This window comes from Hypanus sabinus, chromosome 9 (genome assembly GCF_030144855.1).
Source record: "Hypanus sabinus isolate sHypSab1 chromosome 9, sHypSab1.hap1, whole genome shotgun sequence".
Taxonomy (NCBI): Eukaryota; Metazoa; Chordata; class Chondrichthyes; order Myliobatiformes; family Dasyatidae; genus Hypanus; species Hypanus sabinus.
In genome coordinates this window covers 13,239,759-13,258,423 of record NC_082714.1, presented here as the reverse complement: position 1 = coordinate 13,258,423, position 18,665 = coordinate 13,239,759, and the positions used below count along the sequence as shown (strand labels likewise).

Here is an 18,665-nt window from a genome sequence, read left to right as displayed (position 1 = left end):
CCTAAATGTGCTGTTTGTAAGGTGCACGGCTCGTACTTACCCCTGAGGATATGTAGACTGGTACAAATACCCAAGCCAGCAGCAGCAGCACATAGGTAGCCTGTAGAAATTGTCATCCAGTTAATATTCAATTACACAAATAAACTATTTGTTTATTAACTTTAGTGTTCCTGAAGTTTGTTATAGCCGGGGGGGTAGTAATGGGGCAAACACCCACTACTTATTAAATGCTCCCAATGGTGTGCGCCTCAAATGGCCTCTGACAACCAAATCCATTTCCTGGCCTTCACGTGTGGTTTAGCTTCTAAGCCTGGGGGAATCGTTTCTGTTGATAGGAGAAGGGGCAAAGGTAGGTCACTGGCTACTTAAAACCTGTCACTTCGGGCAGAGGGGCTTGTCAGCTGTGATTGGTAGCTCACCTAGGAGGAGGAAAACTCTGATCTCAATCCTCCGCTGCCTTGTGCATTCACCCACTCATGGGAAGGCTTCAGGAGAAACCACCAAAGGGAAAATCCGGAGCTGAAGTCCCGAAGGCAGTCTTACGCAGAGTTCAATGCTGACTGGCAACTCCTGCAATGTTGCTGGTACCAAACTCCATCTAGTTTAAAAAGTCAGCCCCGCATTGTGGGCTAAGGGGTTTTCACTGTGCTGTAATGGTCCCTGTTTATCCACTTGTTTAGAGATGCAGCATGGGAAGGGACCCTTCTGGCCTAACGAGCTTGTGCTGCTCAATTTTAAATTGGCAGTTTAATTGGTTTGTCACAGACTAGATGGGCGGAATGGCCGGTTTCTGACAATGAGTCTAATTACACCCATGTGACCAATAAAGCTGCATGTCTTTGGAATGTGGGAGGAAACCGGAGCATCTGGTGAAAATCCACACAGTCACGGGGAAAGTGTACAGACTTGTTACAGAGAGTGGCTGGACTGAGCTTGAGTCACTGGCACTGAAATAGCATTATGCTAACCACTATGCTACCATGCCCCACACCCCTATTACGTTTCAGTCATGTTTTGAAATTGACACTGTCTGAGATCATTGAAATATAAATTGTGAAAGCATAGAATGAACAGAAGAAAAGGCAATTATTTCTTTATGCATTTGTGCGAGTCTGAATGTATCACACATGGGTGAAACTTCTGTAATGGAGCATGAGTTTAATTTACTATGGGTTGTTAGCAAATAGGAAGTTGTAATATTGTATAAGATTTCAAAGTATCTGGGAATGTTGAACTCTATTGGCCGTAACTCTCCCTCTCTGGCAATTGCCTCAACTTGTTAGCTGTCTTCATTCCTTGCTTATGAATGGTGCTGTGGATTCCAGTGAATCAATTTGCAGCTTCTAGAATCTGGAGCTAACTTAGAGATGCAAGAATCGGCAGGTGCCAGAAACTGAAGGAACAAAAAATCTGATGAAGGAACTCAATGGGTCGAGCAGCATCTGCGAGAGGAGAGCCACTCTCTGCTGCTTCTAAACTGCATCTAGCACGATTCTGTTAAGATGGCGCCTGCGAATAATGCTCCTTCGGTCAACGTCTTCCGGATAGATCACAAAACCAGATATTTTACTTCTTTTATGTCTTTTACGTTTGTTTTATTGCCCTGGAAGTGATTTTGGAAATGTTGGAGCCTGTGATTTACAGTTTGAGGATTATTTCAGGTGCATTTCAGCTCTCTGCAGTCTCTGAGGGGATTCTGGGATGCAGAGGCTGTGACTGGGATCCTCATGGTGAGAAGGCCGTGAGGCGATCTCCATCTTCATTTTGCTCATTAAAGCTTCCATTGTTCTCAACTAAAGCAACAAAGGAGATTGAAACGCTGGCTACCTGCCATTTTTCGCAGGCAGATCACTCTACTATAGAGAGGAGAGGCTGCCATTTTATCACTGGTGAGATCACTCTGGTACTGAGGGGGGCCACTGCCTTTTTATCACTGGTGAGATCACTCTGGTACACAGATGGGACACTGCCTTTTATCACTGGTGAGATCACTCTGGTACACAGATGGGACACTGCCTTTTTACCACTGGTGAGATCACTCTGGTACACAGACGGGACACTGCCTTTTTATCACTGGTGAGATCACTCTGGTACACAGACGGGACACTGCCTTTTTATCACTGGTGAGATCACTCTGGTACACAGATGGGACACTGCCTTTTATCACTGGTGAGATCACTCTGGTACACAGACAGGACACTGCCTTTTATCACTGGTGAGATCACTCTGGTACACAGACGGGACACTGCCTTTTTATCACTGGTGAGATCACTCTGGTACACAGACGGGACACTGCCTTTTATCACTGGTGAGATCACTCTGGTACACAGACGGGACACTGCCTTTTTATCACTGGTGAGATCACTCTGGTACACAGACGGGACACTGCCTTTTTATCACTGGTGAGATCACTCTGGTACACAGGTGGGACACTGCCTTTTTACCACTGGTGAGATCACTCTGGTACACAGATGGGACACTGCCTTTTATCACTGGTGAGATCACTCTGGTACACAGACGGGACACTGCCTTTTTATCACTGGTGAGATCACTCTGGTACACAGATGGGACACTGCCTTTTATCACTGGTGAGATCACTCTGGTACACAGGCGGGACACTGCCTTTTTATCACTGGTGAGATCACTCTGGTACACAGATGGGACACTGCCTTTTATCACTGGTGAGATCACTCTGGTACACAGATGGGACACTGCCTTTTTACCACTGGTGAGATCACTCTGGTACACAGACAGGACACTGCCTTTTATCAGTGGTGAGATCACTCTGGTACACAGACGGGACACTGCCTTTTTATCACTGGTGAGATCACTCTGGTACACAGGTGGGACACTGCCTTTTTACCACTGGTGAGATCACTCTGGTACACAGACGGGATACTGCCTTTTTATCACTGGTGAGATCACTCTGGTACACAGGTGGGACACTGCCTTTTTATCACTGGTGAGATCACTCTGGTACACAGATGGGACACTGCCTTTTTACCACTGGTGAGATCACTCTGGTACTGAGGGGGGACACTGCCTTTTTATCACTGGTGAGATCACTCTGGTACACAGATGGGACACTGCCTTTTTACCACTGGTGAGATCACTCTGGTACACAGACGGGACACTGCCTTTTTATCACTGGTGAGATCACTCTGGTACACAGACGGGACACTGCCTTTTTATCACTGGTGAGATCACTCTGGTACTGAGGGGGGACACTGCCTTTTTATCACTGGTGAGATCACTCTGGTACTGAGGGGGGACACTGCCTTTTTATCACTGGTGAGATCACTCTGGTACACAGACAGGACACTGCCTTTTATCACTGGTGAGATCACTCTGGTACACAGATGGGACACTGCCTTTTTACCACTGGTGAGATCACTCTGGTACACAGATGGGACACTGCCTTTTATCACTGGTGAGATCACTCTGGTACACAGATGGGACACTGCCTTTTTACCACTGGTGAGATCACTCTGGTACACAGACGGGACTGCCTTTTTATCATTGGTGAGATCACTCTGGTACTGAGGGGGGACACTGCCTTTTTATCACTGGTGAGATCACTCTGGTACACAGATGAGACACTGGCTTTTTATCACTGGTGAGATCACTCTGGTACACAGACAGGACACTGCCTTTTATCACTGGTGAGATCACTCTGGTACACAGACAGGACACTGCCTTTTTACCACTGGTGAGATCACTCTGGTACACAGACGGGACAGTGCCTTTTTATCACTGGTGAGATCACTCTGGTACACAGATGGGACACTGCCTTTTTACCACTGGTGAGATCACTCTGGTACACAGATGGGACACTGCCTTTTTATCACTGGTGAGATCACTCTGGTACTGAGGGGGGACACTGCCTTTTTATCACTGGTGAGATCACTCTGGTACACAGATGGGACACTGCCTTTTTACCACTGGTGAGATCACTCTGGTACACAGATGGGACACTGCCTTTTTATCACTGGTGAGATCACTCTGGTACTGAGGGGGGACACTGCCTTTTTATCACTGGTGAGATCACTCTGGTACACAGATGGGACACTGCCTTTTTACCACTGGTGAGATCACTCTGGTACACAGATGGGACACTGCCTTTTTACCACTGGTGAGATCACTCTGGTACACAGATGGGACACTGCCTTTTATCACTGGTGAGATCACTCTGGTACACAGATGGGACACTGCCTTTTTACCACTGGTGAGATCACTCTGGTACACAGATGGGACACTGCCTTTTTACCACTGGTGAGATCACTCTGGTACACAGATGGGACACTGCCTTTTTACCACTGGTGAGATCACTCTGGTACACAGACGGGACACTGCCTTTTTATCACTGGTGAGATCACTCTGGTACTGAGGGGGGACACTGCCTTTTTATCACTGGTGAGATCACTCTGGTACTGAGGGGGGACACTGCCTTTTTATCACTGGTGAGATCACTCTGGTACTGAGGGGGGACACTGCCTTTTTATCACTGGTGAGATCACTCTGGTACACAGACAGGACACTGCCTTTTTATCACTGGTGAGATCACTCTGGTACACAGACGGGACACTGGCTTTTTATCACTGGTGAGATCACTCTGGTACACAGACGGGACACTGCCTTTTATCACTGGTGAGATCACTCTGGTACTGAGACGGGACACTGCCTTTTTATCACTGGTGAGATCACTCTGGTACTGAGGGGGGACTGCCTTTTTATCACTGGTGAGATCACTCTGGTACTGAGGGGGGACACTGCCTTTTTATCACTGGTGAGATCACTCTGGTACTGAGGGGGGACACTGCCTTTTTACCACTGGTGAGATCACTCTGGTACTGAGGGGGGACACTGCCTTTTTATCACTGGTGAGATCACTCTGGTACTGAGGGGGGACACTGCCTTTTTATCACTGGTGAGATCTCTCTGGTACACAGACAGGACACTGCCTTTTTATCACTGGTGAGATCACTCTGGTACACAGAGGGAGAATGTTGTCCAAGTTTTCTACGTTTCGGATATGGAGTTGGACTGTGGACTTTTTTCAGCGAATGCTTTTTTTTATATTCTGTGTTTTTCACCCGATCTTACTCAGTGTTTTATTGCATGTGGGGGTGGGGATTTGGGGGTTGATGTGTCTGTTCCATCTTTGTTCGTTTTTTTGTGCAGGGTGGAGAGATTTGGGAGTTGATGATTGTGCAGCCTTTCTTTTCTTTCTTGGTTTAAAGTCTATCTGGTGAAGAAATAATACCGTGTTGTATACGTTGACAATAAATGAACTTTAGAACCTTTGACTTCTTATTGATTTGATGCCTTAAAGCCATGTCCTCTTGTACTGAGCTGTGGTGCCCTGGGGAAGAGACGCTGGTTGTCCACTCTGTCTATTCCTCTTAATATCTTGTACACCTCTGTCATGTCTCCTCTCATCCTCCTTCTCTCCAGAGAGTAAAGCCCTAGCTCTCTTAATCTCTGATCATAATCCATACTCTTTAAACCAGGCAGCGTCCTGGTAAATCTCCTCTGTACCCTTTCCAATGCTTCCACATCCTTCCTATAGAGAGGCGACTAGAACTGGACACAGTACTCCAAGTGTGGCCAAACCAGAGTTTTATAGAGCTGCGTCATTACCTCGTTGCAGAGATGTACCGGTTAGTAGATTGCTTGGTCACAAGGGGCAGCACGAGCTCAGTGAGCTGGCAGGTCCTGTTACTGTGCTGTCTCTCTGTGAAGTCTCCATCGATCAGCGTTGACCATGCATGTTGTATCCTAGCTGTCTCGGTATTCAAGCCACGGTGGTACGATATGGAGAGCAAGCTGTCGCCCAGGTAGCTAACTCCCCCTCTTCGTGCATCTGGTGAACCCAAAGGAACGGCAGAGACCGATACAGTTTGGCACCAGCAGCATCGCAGGAGTTGCCAATCAGCATTGAACTCAACATAGGACTGTCTTAGGGACACCTGCTCTGGAGTCTTCCCTCGGGGTTTACTCCCAAAGCCCTCCCCATGTGTGGGTACAGCCTCAAGGCAGTGGAGGTTTGGGATCAGAACTTTCCTTCTCCCAGATGAGCTGCCAACCTAGACGAGCCTCATCTGCGCGAAGAGACTGATTTTAAGGCACCAGTAACCATCTTTTACCCGTTCTCCTGTCAGCAGAAATGATTCCTCCGGGCTTAGTAGCTAAGCCACACGTGAAGGCCTGGAGCTGGACTTGGTTGTCCGAGGCTATTTGAGACGCACAACATTGGGAGTATTTAATAGGTAGTGGGAGCTTATCCCACTATATCCCCCACCTTAAGAAACCTAAGAATATATTTTACTGTTCATAATATATCAGCCTCCATCACCAGCCCAGGCATTTACCACACAGAGTAACAAAGCCTACCTGTGATATTACCCCTAAACTTACCTTCACTCACCTTAAGACAGGAGTTCCCAACCTTTTTTTATGCCATGGACCAATCCCATCAAGCAAGGAGTCATGGACCCCAGGTTGGGAATCCCAGCCTCAAACAAATATCTTCTGGCATGAGCTATTTCTGCCCACTCTAACTATACCTCTTAACATCTTGCACACCTCTTTCAATTCAGTTCTGATCCTCCTTTACTACAAAAGAGAAAAGGCCTTGCTCACTCAAACTTTCCTCATAAGACCTTCTCTCTAATCCGGGCAACATTCTGGTAAATCTCCTCTGTACTCTCTCTAAAGCTTCCACACCCTTCCCATAATGATGCACTAAAACTGAACAGAATGTTCCAAGTGTGGTCTAAACTGAGTTACCCCTGTATTTTAGTCTAAGAACTCAATCTGATTTCATCCATCAGATGTGGCCCGTCTCTGAAATTCAGAAATAGAATCAGGTTTACTATTCCTGACATACGTTGTTCACCTCTATTGAGGCAACAGAACATGACTATGGAACAAAATATGACATACAACCATAAGACCATTAGACCATAAGACATAGAAGCAGCATTAGACCATTTGGTGCATCAAGTCTGCTCCACTATTCAATCATGGGTGATTTATTATCCCTCTCAAACCCATTGTCCTGCCTTCTCTCCATAATCTTTGACATCCTCACTAATTAAGATCCACTTTAAATTTATCCAATGACTTGGCCTGCACAGCCAACTGCAATGATGAACTGCTGCGTGTTTAGGACAAATGACTAACGAAACAATTCTTTCCTGTAATATCCACTGAAACAAGCCTGGTTTCTATTTACGCCCTAACTACTATTTGAATTTATAAGGGAACACCCAAAAATTTAATTATACTTTAAAATAAGGAAGTTCCATAAGGTGTATCAACTGATTTGTAAGAACGAATACAATTGTCATCTGACCTCAGATGGTACACAGGGCAGATATTTTGATGAAAGATTTTTTAAAATCTAAATTAAATATTTAAATTATGCAAGAAAATACCAGGTAGATTTATATTTCAATTGGTATATTTGTTGTTTAGTAAAATAAGGAAAAAATGGAATGCTCTGATACTTATGCCGAAGGTTCAGGTTGTTGAATGGAAATAAATGGCAGATGGTAGAAATGGGGTGGGAATTGAAGATGGGCTCAGGAACCTGAAGACACACACTCAATGTTTTAGGAACAGCTTCTTCCACTCTGCCATCAGATTCTTGAATGGATAGTGAATTCATGAACACTACCTCACTGCTTTATTTTATTAAACAACCACACACACAAAATGCTGGTGGAACACCGCAAGCCAGGCAGCATCTGTAGGGAGAAGCGCTGTCGACGTTTCAGGCCGAGACCCTTTCGAAATGTCGACAGTGCTTCTCCCTATAGATGCTGCCTGGCCTGCTGTGTTCCAGCAGCATTTTGTGTGTGTTGTTGTTTGAATTTCCAGCATCTGCAGATTTCCTCGTGTTTGCTACTTTATTTTATTGTTTTCTTTTTGCAATACTTCCTCAATTTATTTTTATATATATTCATTATTGTAATTTTTTATTGTTACATATTGCAATGTACTGTTGCTGCAAAGCAATAAATTTCATGACATGTATATATTTCTCACTGTAATTTATAGTTGTTTTATTATTGTGTATTGCCGCAAAAATGACAAATTAAACCATGCATGTTTGCCCAACAATAATTAGTATAAATACAAATATATACTTGTATGGTAGAAAAATGGAGGACTGTGTAGGAGGAAAGGATTAGATTGACCTTAGAGTAGGTTAAAAGGTCAGCAGAACACAATGGGCCAAAGGGCCTGTACTGGGCTGTAATGTTCGATGTCAGCCTTTTAACTATCATTGGTCTTCAGAGGAGGTTGTTAGAATTCTTCATGCTTTCTAACTTTTTTTTTGTGTGTGTGTGTGTGTGTGTATATATATATTTACTTGTAATTTATGGTTTTACTTTACCCAGGACATGCCCTCTTCTCATTGCTACCATCAAGGAGGAGGTACTGGAGCCTGAAGACTCTTGTTTCAGGAATGGCTTTTTCCCCTCCGCCATCAGATGTCTGAATGGACAATGAACCCATGAACACTCACTCACTATTTTCTTTTATTGCTCTCGCTCTGCACTATTTACCTAATTACATTTTTATATATATTGTAATTTTTAACTTATGTGATGCAATGTACCGCTGCCACAAAACAACAAATTTCACGATAAATACCGGTGGTATTAAAGTTAATTGTAATTCCGATTCTGGGTAGTCTACAATCCAACGACGTTGCACCAAATTTTCCATTTTCAGGTAACTTACTCCCCCTCTGTCCCTTTATTGTCTCCTCCTGATCTATCAGTTCCTCCTACACCCACCCCCAGCCCAGAGCAACCACACATTCAACCACTGGATCCCTCCCCACATCGGCCAATCACACCTCCCTTGGCCTTAGATCGCACACCAGCAGGTTCAGGAACAGCCATCAGGCTCCTGAACCATCGTGGATAACGTTACTCACCTCAACCCTGACCTGATCACTGAACACAACTTACGGACTCAATTTCAAGGAAACTCAGTGTTATTTATTTATGGAGTATTATTTATTTATTTGTATTTGCGGTTTGTCCTCTTTTGCATGTTAGTTGCCTGTCATTCTGTGTTGTGTGCAGTTTTCTCATTAATTCCATTGCTCTACTGTGAAGGCCTGCAAAGTAATGAATCTCAGGATGGTAAATGGTGACAAATACATACTTGATAATCCATTAATTTGAACTTTGAATGTGGGTTGTGTTCAGGCAGATGGGATGAGCATCATGCACAGTGCAGACATTCTGGGTCAAAGGGCCTTTTCTGGGCTGATTTCTTTCCCCTCCTAACTCCATTAGAACACTAGAACACTGCAGCACACAAACAGGCCCTTTGGCCCATGTAGTGCATGCTGAACTATTATTTTGCCTCGTCGCATCGATCTGCACCTCGCCCATAGACCTCCCTTCCATGTACCTATTCAAATTTCAAATATACCCAATGACGTGGCATCTGTACCAATGAATTTCACAGATTCACCACATTCTGGCTAATGAATCCTTGTATTCTGAGGTTGTGCCCTCTTGGCCTAGACTCTCCCACTGTTGGAAACATCCTCTCCGCACCTACACTCTCACTATTGGGAACTCGCCTCTCACTGTTGGCAATATGCTCTCATGTCCACTTTACCCAGGCCTATCGATATTCAGCCACAATAAAACAAACTCAGTAAAGCAGTTAGCTTATTACCCCCACCCCCACTTGATATTCTGACTTCTTCCCTCTCCCATAGGCAAAGGCCTGAAAAAGCACATACGAACAGCTTCAAGAACAGCTTCTACCCTGATGTTTTAAGACTATTAAATGGCTCCCTGGTATGAAAGGATGGACTCTTGACCTCACAATCTACCTTCTGATATTTACTTTATTGTCTACCTGCTGTGCACCTTCTCTATCACTGTTACACTTTATTCTTATAGTTTTACCTTGTCTACCACCTGTTCTCTATTCTGACTCTGCCAAAGGAGGTATAAGGTGCTCCTTCCCTCCACTGGCCTGCAAGTCACCCTCGGGCAAGGTGTAGCACCTGCTTAGCCCCTCGATCACAGTCATGTGAAGCCATGGGTGCTGGATGTAGGAGCGGCTGGTAGATATCTCAAGTTTCAAAGGTCAAATAAAACTTTATTACCTGAGTACATACTTGTATCCAATAGGGTCTTTTAAGATACTTTTAGATCGGTACATGGAGCTTAGTAAAATAGAGGGCTATGGGTAAGCCTAGTAATTTCTAAGGTAGGGACATGTTTGGCACAGCTTTGTGGGCCGAAGGGCTTGTATTGTGCTGTAGGTTTTCTATGCCACCACATACAACCCTGAGATTCATTTTCCTGCAGGCATACTCAGCAAATCTATAGAATAGTAACCGTAACAGGATCCATGAAAGATCAAGCAGGCCATAGAAGACATCAATCTGTGCAAATGCAAATCTAAATAAATAGCAATAAATAATGAGAGCTTGAAATAACAAGATAAAGAGTCCTTAAACTGAGATCATTGGTCGTGGGAACATCTCAATAAATGAGCGTAGTTATCACCTTTTGTTCAAGCGCCTGATGGCTGAGGGGCAGTAACTGTTCTTGAAGCCACTGGTGCAAGCCCTGAGGCTTTTGCAACTTCTACCTGATGAGAGCTCCAAAGCGCATTCCCTATCATAGTGTAGCAGTGTGTTGGGACCTCTGGTGCTACAGGTTACATGCTGGTGATGATTGGGCAGGGTTTGCTTCAAACAGGCCTGGTCGCACAAACCCTGGTTATGTGTCCACTGATGCCAGGCAGACTATCTCTGAAGAGTATTGAAAATGGCTGGGATCACCCGTCTTGACGCTGCCTTCTGTAAAAAAAAATTTGCCAAGAACAACCCTTGTCATGGAAAGGCCATGACTGCCTGTGTCATACGACATGGTACACAATGAATGAATCTCAATGCATAGTGTAATAAACGGATCTACAGTTACATGAACGATATGCAAGACAAGTATTTCACTATATCGCAGCAGACCCAACAATAATAAGCCAATGCCAATTCCAGTAATACACCCCCTACCCGACAGTAACAGGTTTATCCGTACAATTTATTAAAGAACCAATGGACCATGCAGTTTTCGGAGGTAAGTTGGTTGCTTGACTTACATTCCATTCAAATCCGGCAACCGCGATCCCTCCAGCTGCCCCAGTGCCCGCCAGTCCAATATACAGCCCAGAACCTTCACTGCTGGCGAATAGCGATGCCCCAATCTGTGAAGAACAGCACAATCAGAGTTGCTCCATGATAAGGAACTTAACAATGGTTATTGGCTGCCCTCTAGACACTGAAACCATGCATTACGTCCAAACTGTGAAACGCAAGATGCTAGAAATCTAGAGCAATGCACGTTAGGGGGTCAGGCAAGCTCTGTGGAGAGAAATGGGCGGTTAACGTTTCAGCTCGAGAATACTTCAGGACTGAAGTTGGGAGAACACGCTTATTGAGGGGTCAATGGTGGAAAGTTCCTGGGTGTCAACATCTCCAAGGATGTGTTCTGGGTCCAGCATGTTGATGCAATCATGATAAAGGCATGCCAATGGCTTTCTCTACGACTTGTTTGTCTGCTCATCCCTTCCTTCCGTTTGCCCTCCAAGAACTTACCCCTGCAACTGCATCTAGGAGTTACACCTACACCTCCTTCCTCAGCACCATTCAGGGCCTTAAGCCCTCCTTCCAGATGAGGCAGCACTTCACATGCACTAGTGAGCCAAGGAGACTGATTTCAGGTTGCAGGCTCGACCAACTTCATCAAAGGCACAACTTTCCCTATCAACGAGGACATCTTCAAGAGGCTGTGCCTCAGAAAGATGGCGTCTCATCATTAAGGACCCTCTGGGACATGCCCTCCTCCCTCTTATAACTACCATCAGGGAGGAAGTACAGGAGCCTGAGGACTCACACTCAATGTTTTAGGAACTGCTTCTTCCCCTCTGCCATCAGAGTTCTGAATGGACCGTGAGCCCTGCTTCACTATTCCTAGATTGCACCATTTCTTGTTGTAGTTTATAGTAATTTTTATGTCTGCCACAGAACAAATTTCATGACATAGGTTAGTGATAAGAACTCTGTTTTGTGGACTGTCCTGTCAGGGGAGGTGGTAGAAGCAGATATGATAGCAATGCATGAGTAGGCTGGGAATTGTGGGACACAGAGGGATGAGATTAGTTAATTTGACTACGGACCTCTTATCTAGACCGAAGGGCTTTTTACAGTGCCAGATCTCTCTGTGAACCTACGAACACCTCACGTCCTGAAACACTCATTCCACCACTCTCCCTGACCTGCTGGGCAAGTCCTGCGTTTGTTTTTTTTTGTTAAGTGCAGACTTCCAGTTTAATTTAGTGTTTTCACTTTCAGGCAAGTTCCAAAGAGGCTGACTCAGTGAATGAATCAGGTTAAAGCAAGCATAGTCTGGTACCTTTTAATGACGATGATATTTGCCAGCTGGGGGCTTAACGTTTCCTAAGCTAATTCTGCATTTTATCTTTGATCCTCCAGTAATTTTATGAAATGGTTTTCATCCTCATAATTCTTAACCTGCCGATCTCTGCTGGGAGCTGTTGAGGCAGGTAACCGGAGTCTGGGTCTCCTGTATGCTGTAACTGAGCTTATGGGTTGTGGGTGCACAAACCAGAGCTGCTGCTGGCTAATCGACCCCTCAAGCTCCCTATGTAAGTCAAAGCTGAATTTATCTTATTGTATCTCATTGTACTTCATGAGACCTAGGAGCAGAATAAGGCCACTCAGCCCATCAAGCCAGCTCTGCCATTCCACCATGGCTGACTTATTACCCCTCTCAACCCCGTTCTTCTGCCTTTGCCCCGTCACCCTTGACATCCCAAGACTCTAAACTTCAAAACTCCAGCAAGTGCAGGCCAAGAGGCATCAAGCACTACTTAAGTTAACCCTTTCAGTCTGGGATCATTCTCATGAACCTCTTCTGAACCCTATAGTGCTCACAGTTCACCAGGTGTGGTTGTTGTCATATGCATGCTCCAGTACAAGTTCAAAGTTCAAAATAAACTTATTATCACAGTGCTTATATGTCAGCAAGTGCAACCCTGAGATTTATCTTTTTGCGGGCACACTCAATAAATCCTTGATAGAGTAATAATCATAACAGAATCAATGACAGACCACACCAACCTGCAAAAGACAACAAACTGTGCCAGTCCAAAAAGAAAGAAATAAAATAATAGTAAATAAATAAAAAATAAATACCAAAAACATGAGATGAAGAGTTCTTGAAAGTGAATCCATAGGTTGTGGGAACGGTTCAGTGATTGAAGTGGAGTTGAGTGAAGTTACCTCTATGGTTCAAGACCCTGATGGCTGAGGGGTAATAACTGTTCCTGAACCTGGTGCTGTGAGTCCTGAAGCCCCTATGCCTCCCTCCTGATGGCAACAGTGAGAAGAGAACCCGGCCTGGGTGATGGGAGACCCCGATGATGGATGCTGCTTTCCTGCGACCATGCTGCATGTAAGCGTGTGCACAGGTGCAATGAAAAACTTACTAGCAGCTGCATCTGAGGCACATTCCGTCAGATAAGTCACATTCACAGACAAAAGCATAAATTGCACGCAATAGAAAATATTTGATTCTCATTATCTCTGCCCGTTTGACCACCTAGCTACACACTTGGACAACTAATTTACGAACTCACAGGACTTTGGGATGTGGGAGGGAACCGGAGCATCTAGGGCAGGGGTTCCCAACCTGGGGTCTATGGATGCCTTGCTTGGTCCATGGCAATAAAATGGATGGAAGCACTTGCTCTGGAGGAAACCCCGCTCCATCTGCACCTCCACTTAACCTCCTGTTCAGAAACATTGATCTAGAATCAGGTTATTATTACTGACCTACGTTGTGAACTTCGCTGTCTTGCAATACATAAAAAGATATTGTAAATAAAAATAAGAACGATAAACTTATTGGCCATTTTATTAGGTCCAGGAGTGGAACCCGGTGTGGTGTTCTGCTGCTGGAGCCCGTCCACTTCAAGACTCAACATGTTGTGCATTCAGAGATGCTTTTCTGCACACCACTGTTGTAACATCTGGTTATTTGAGTTACCGTTGCCTTCCAATCAGCTTGAACCAGCCTGGCCCTTCTCCTCTGACCTCTCTCATTAACAAGGAGTTTTTGCCCACAGAACTTGCTCTCACTGTTTCTTGCAACATTCCTGGTAAACTGTAGACTTGGTCGTTTGTGAAAAGCCTAAGAGATCAGCAGTTTCTGAGATATTCAAACCACCCCATCTGGCACCATCATTCCACGGTCAGTCCTTAGATCACATTTCTTCCCCATTCTGATATTTGGTCTGAACAATAACTGAACCTCTTGACCACGTCTGCATGCTTTTCTGCAGTGAGTGGCTGCCACATGATTGGCCGATTAGAGCAGGTGTACCCAATAAAGTGGCCACTGAGTGTATTAAAAAATAATTAAGTAGTGAAAATAGAGAGCAGAATAGTGAAGTTGTGTTCATGGGTTGGTTCAGTGTCTGTTCAGAAACCTATCGTGGGGGAAGAAGCTGTTCCTAAAACACTTGAGTGTGCATTCTCCTTCCTGATGGTTGGAGTGAGATGAGTTCTTTTATTTCACCCCTGACTATATTCAATGATTCAGTACTTTGGGTTGGGGGGGCAGATTCCAAGCATTCACCGCTCCCTGAGAGCAATTCTCCCGCGGCTCAAACAGGGGACCTCGCTATTCTCAATCTGTGATTCTTTAGATCAGCACTGAAGGGAAACTCAATACAGATTGACCTAGTATCAGCTCTGCAGACTCCGGAGACTACAGGTGCTGGAAACCTTAAGCATCACTCAAAACACTGGAGGAACTCTGCAGGTCAGGCAGCTAAACAACTGGGTGTGGCCTTAAAAAGGGTAAGACAAGCCCCCCTAGGGGGATCAATTTCAAATCCCTAGCTGGCAATATCTCTGGGGATCTTTCCTGGGCCTGACGTATCAATGCAGCTACAAAGAAGGCACAAATGCGGCTGTAGTTCATTAGTAGTTTGAGGAGATTCGATACGTCAGCAAGGACACTCACAAATTTTGACATGGAGAGCATTCTAACTGAGTGTGTGTGTGTGTGTGTGTGTGTGTCTGTGTGTGTGTGTGTGTGTGTGTGTGCGCGTGTGTGTGTGTGTGTGTGCGTGTGTGTGTGTGTGTGTGTGTGTGTGTGTGTGCGTGCGTGTGTGTGTGTGTGTGTGTGTGCGCGTGTGTGTGTGTGTGTGCGTGTGTGTGTGTGCGTGTGTGTGTGTGTGTGTGTGTGTGTGCGTGTGTGTGTCTGTGTGTGTGTGTGTGCATGTGTGTGTGTGTGTGTGTGCGTGCGTGCATGTGTGCGTGCGTGTGTGTGTGTGTATGTGTGTGTGTGTTGCTACTGCATAGGATCGAAATGAGCTGCGGAGAGTTGTAAATGTAGTCAGCTCCATCATGGGCACTAGCCTCCGGGACCCCCATCACCCAGACATGCCCCCTTCTCATCAGGGAGGAGGTACAAGAGCCTGAAGACACTCACTGATTCAGGAACAGCTTCTTCCCCCCTGCAATCAGATTTCTGAATGGGCATTGAACCCATGAACATTCCCTCACTACTTTTTTAAATTTGTATTTTTGCACTATCTTTTACACTATACTATTATATATAGTATATGAGTTATGAAAACTATGAATTACAGTACGTCAGGTTTTTTCCTCCATTATCACGCATTGCAATGTACTGCTGCTGCAGAGACAACAAATCTCACAACATATGCCAGTGATTCTGATTCTGATCTGTGTAAGGGAATAAATAGTCACCGTTTTTTGTCTGCGCCCCTTCATCAGGACTGGAAATGGGGGTGGGGGGGCAGAAGCCAATGGGAGGAGAGAGAAGGCTTACAAGCTAGCAGGTGCTGGGTGAGACAAGGTAGGGGGAAGGTGAGAGAGGGGAATGGTGTGCATTTAATATATATGCAATATTTGAGAAATATCATAAATATATTATTTGATTAATCATTCCTTGTTGTTTAAATAACTCACTATGGTTACATGTACAAAGTACATGATTTGCATTCGCCATGATGCTACCATGTAATATGTGCGAGCCTCGCTTAAAGTAGAAGAACAAATTAAGACTCGCATCTCTTGACCCTCCATCTTTTTCTTGCAATCAGGTTTATGTTCTGGAGTTACACGTAGGTTTCTCAGTACCAGTAACCATGGTATTAACTGCTTAGGCTAACGAAATGGCTTCTCTGTAATGCTATGTGTCTGGTATGTTTGGGTTATGACTACTGATAAGGGGGGAAATAACCGATGGAGAGTTGTTATGCTATCTTGTCTGTGTGAGCTGAGTGGGAGTTCGCGGACTTTTTCGGGAGGAGAGCGAGGAGGACGGACGTGTGTGGAGCGGGCAGCGGTTCCAGAGCGACGGATATTGGACGTCAGAGGTTCGGACGGTGGCCGAAGGCTCGGAAGGTCATTGTGGAAGGGAACCGGAGGTGTGAGCTCCAACGTGTTAAAATTTGTGCACAAACTGATTATTACTCTGGCGCCTTTAGGTTATCTGTTTCTACTAACCCCATCACTGAGAAATTACTATAAAGTTGCAATTATTTACTCACTTTTGGGTATTGTCTGATATTTATCTTGTGAGTGTGTACTGGGGGGCATTACACCGTATTTACACCGAAGTATTGCACTACTGGCAGGAAGATGGCGGTTTACCCTAGGCGAACGGGGGTCAACTGGGGGCATGGAGGCTACATTCAAAACATAACAAGGGGCCAATGTAAGAAGATGGGAGGTGGCCTGATGGGAAATGGCCTGAAGAAGGAGGAATCTGATAGGAGAGCAGAGTGGAGCATGGGAGAAAGGGATGGAAGAGGGGAGCCAAAGCGAGGGCAGGTGTGGAGAAGGGAAGGGGTGAGGGAGCCACCAGAATGGGGAATGGGAAACAGAGAAAAGGGACTGTGTGGTGAGACAAAGGGGAGGGAAATACGCAGTATTATTAAAGATCCCACCCATCCATCTAGCATCCTCTTTGACCTTCTACCATCAGGCAGGAGACTACGATGCATAAAAACAAGAATGGTCAGGATGAGAAACACTTTCTTCCCTCAGGCCATTAGGCTTCAAAGTCCTTGCCGCACTGTATTCAAAGTACCACTGGTTAATCTGTTCCATACCTTACAATATTTAATGTATGCACTTCACTTATTTATGTGTATTCCATCTGTAATTTCATCCTTACTTTCATAAGTTATGTGTTATGTATACTACAGTGCTTTACACCCTGTTTAGGAGAATCATCTCGTTTGACGGTATATGTGTGTATTGTTAAACAACAATAAACTTGACTTGACGTTGCAGGTCTCGACACTACATATGTGCTACTGCAGCACAACATACTGTGTCAGAAACTCGAGAATTGAAATCCCAATCCACAGTGACTAGGTTTCCATTTCAGCACAGTACTGAGGGGGTGCAGCACTGCTGGAAGCTCTGAGTGCAGAAGATACCCTTGAAGATTTCACCTTTCACCCTTAACCCATGACCTCTGATCGTGGTCTCACCCAGCATCAGTGGAAGAAGCCTGTTCGCATTTAACCTATCTATATCCCTTATAATTCTACAGAAGGACTCAGATAGATTAGGAGAATGGGCAAAGAAATGGCAGCTGTAGAGGCCAAGTCTTTATGTATACTTAAGGCAGAAGTTGTTAGATTTGTGATAGGTCAGAGCATGAAGTGATATGGAGAGAAGGCAGGAGATTGGGGACAAGAGGAGAATTAGATCAGCCATGATGAAATGATGGAGCAAACTCGATAGGCCAAATGGTCTAGTTCTGCTCCTAAATTTTATGGTCTTATAATTTTGCGTACTTCTGTCAAATTTCCCCTCGATTTTCTACATTCTGGAGAATAAAGTTGTAATCTATTCTATCTCTCCCTGTAACTCAGGTCAAGTCACAGCAACATCCTTGTGATTTTCTCTGCACTCTTTCAATCTGATTTATATCCTTCTTGAAGGAAGCTGACCAAAACTAGACACGATACTCCCAATTAGGCCTCAGCAGTCTCATACAATTTCAATATAACATCCCAATTCCCTTATGAAGGCCAATGTGCCAGGAAACTTTATGACTCTTTCTCCCTATGATGCCACTTTCAAGGGATAATTACAGAGATATTAATGAGACCTTGTTATGTGCAAATTGGCTGTAGCATTTCCTTTCATAATTATCAGCATCGATACCTCAAAATATTAGACCGGTTATAATGCAGTCTGTAGTGACCCCTAGCGTTGAAGAGCAGTATTGACATTTAAGCTTCTTTTATCTTCATCTCTGCACAAAATCCGAATCAGAATCAGGTTTATTATCAAATTTCAGTGATGTGAAATTTGTTGACTTAGCTGCAGCAGTTCAATGCAATACATAATATAGAAGAAAAGGGGGAAATATAATAATAAATGAAAATATTAATAATAAAAAACAAATACATCAATTACATATAGTGAATAGTAAACACAAAGTACACTGCAGATGCTGTGGTCAAATCAAGACGTACAAACAAGCTGGATGAACTCAGCAGGTCGGGCAGCATCCGTTGAAAGAAGCAGTCAACGT

At 44.6% G+C, this 18,665-nt stretch overlaps 1 protein-coding gene across 3 annotated transcripts in view; it reads right to left on the bottom strand.

The window, feature by feature from the left end:
- slc5a10 (solute carrier family 5 member 10) overlaps window positions 1-18,665 on the bottom strand; it is a 197,587-nt gene that overhangs the window by 165,743 nt on the left and 13,179 nt on the right. For all 3 annotated transcript variants that reach the window (XM_059979069.1, XM_059979067.1, XM_059979068.1), the window contains exons 3-4: window positions 11,152-11,256; window positions 41-100 (exon numbers count right to left, since the gene is read on the bottom strand). In XM_059979069.1, the coding sequence (XP_059835052.1) occupies window positions 41-100; window positions 11,152-11,256 (165 nt within the window). The remainder of the gene's footprint in view (window positions 1-40; window positions 101-11,151; window positions 11,257-18,665) is intronic.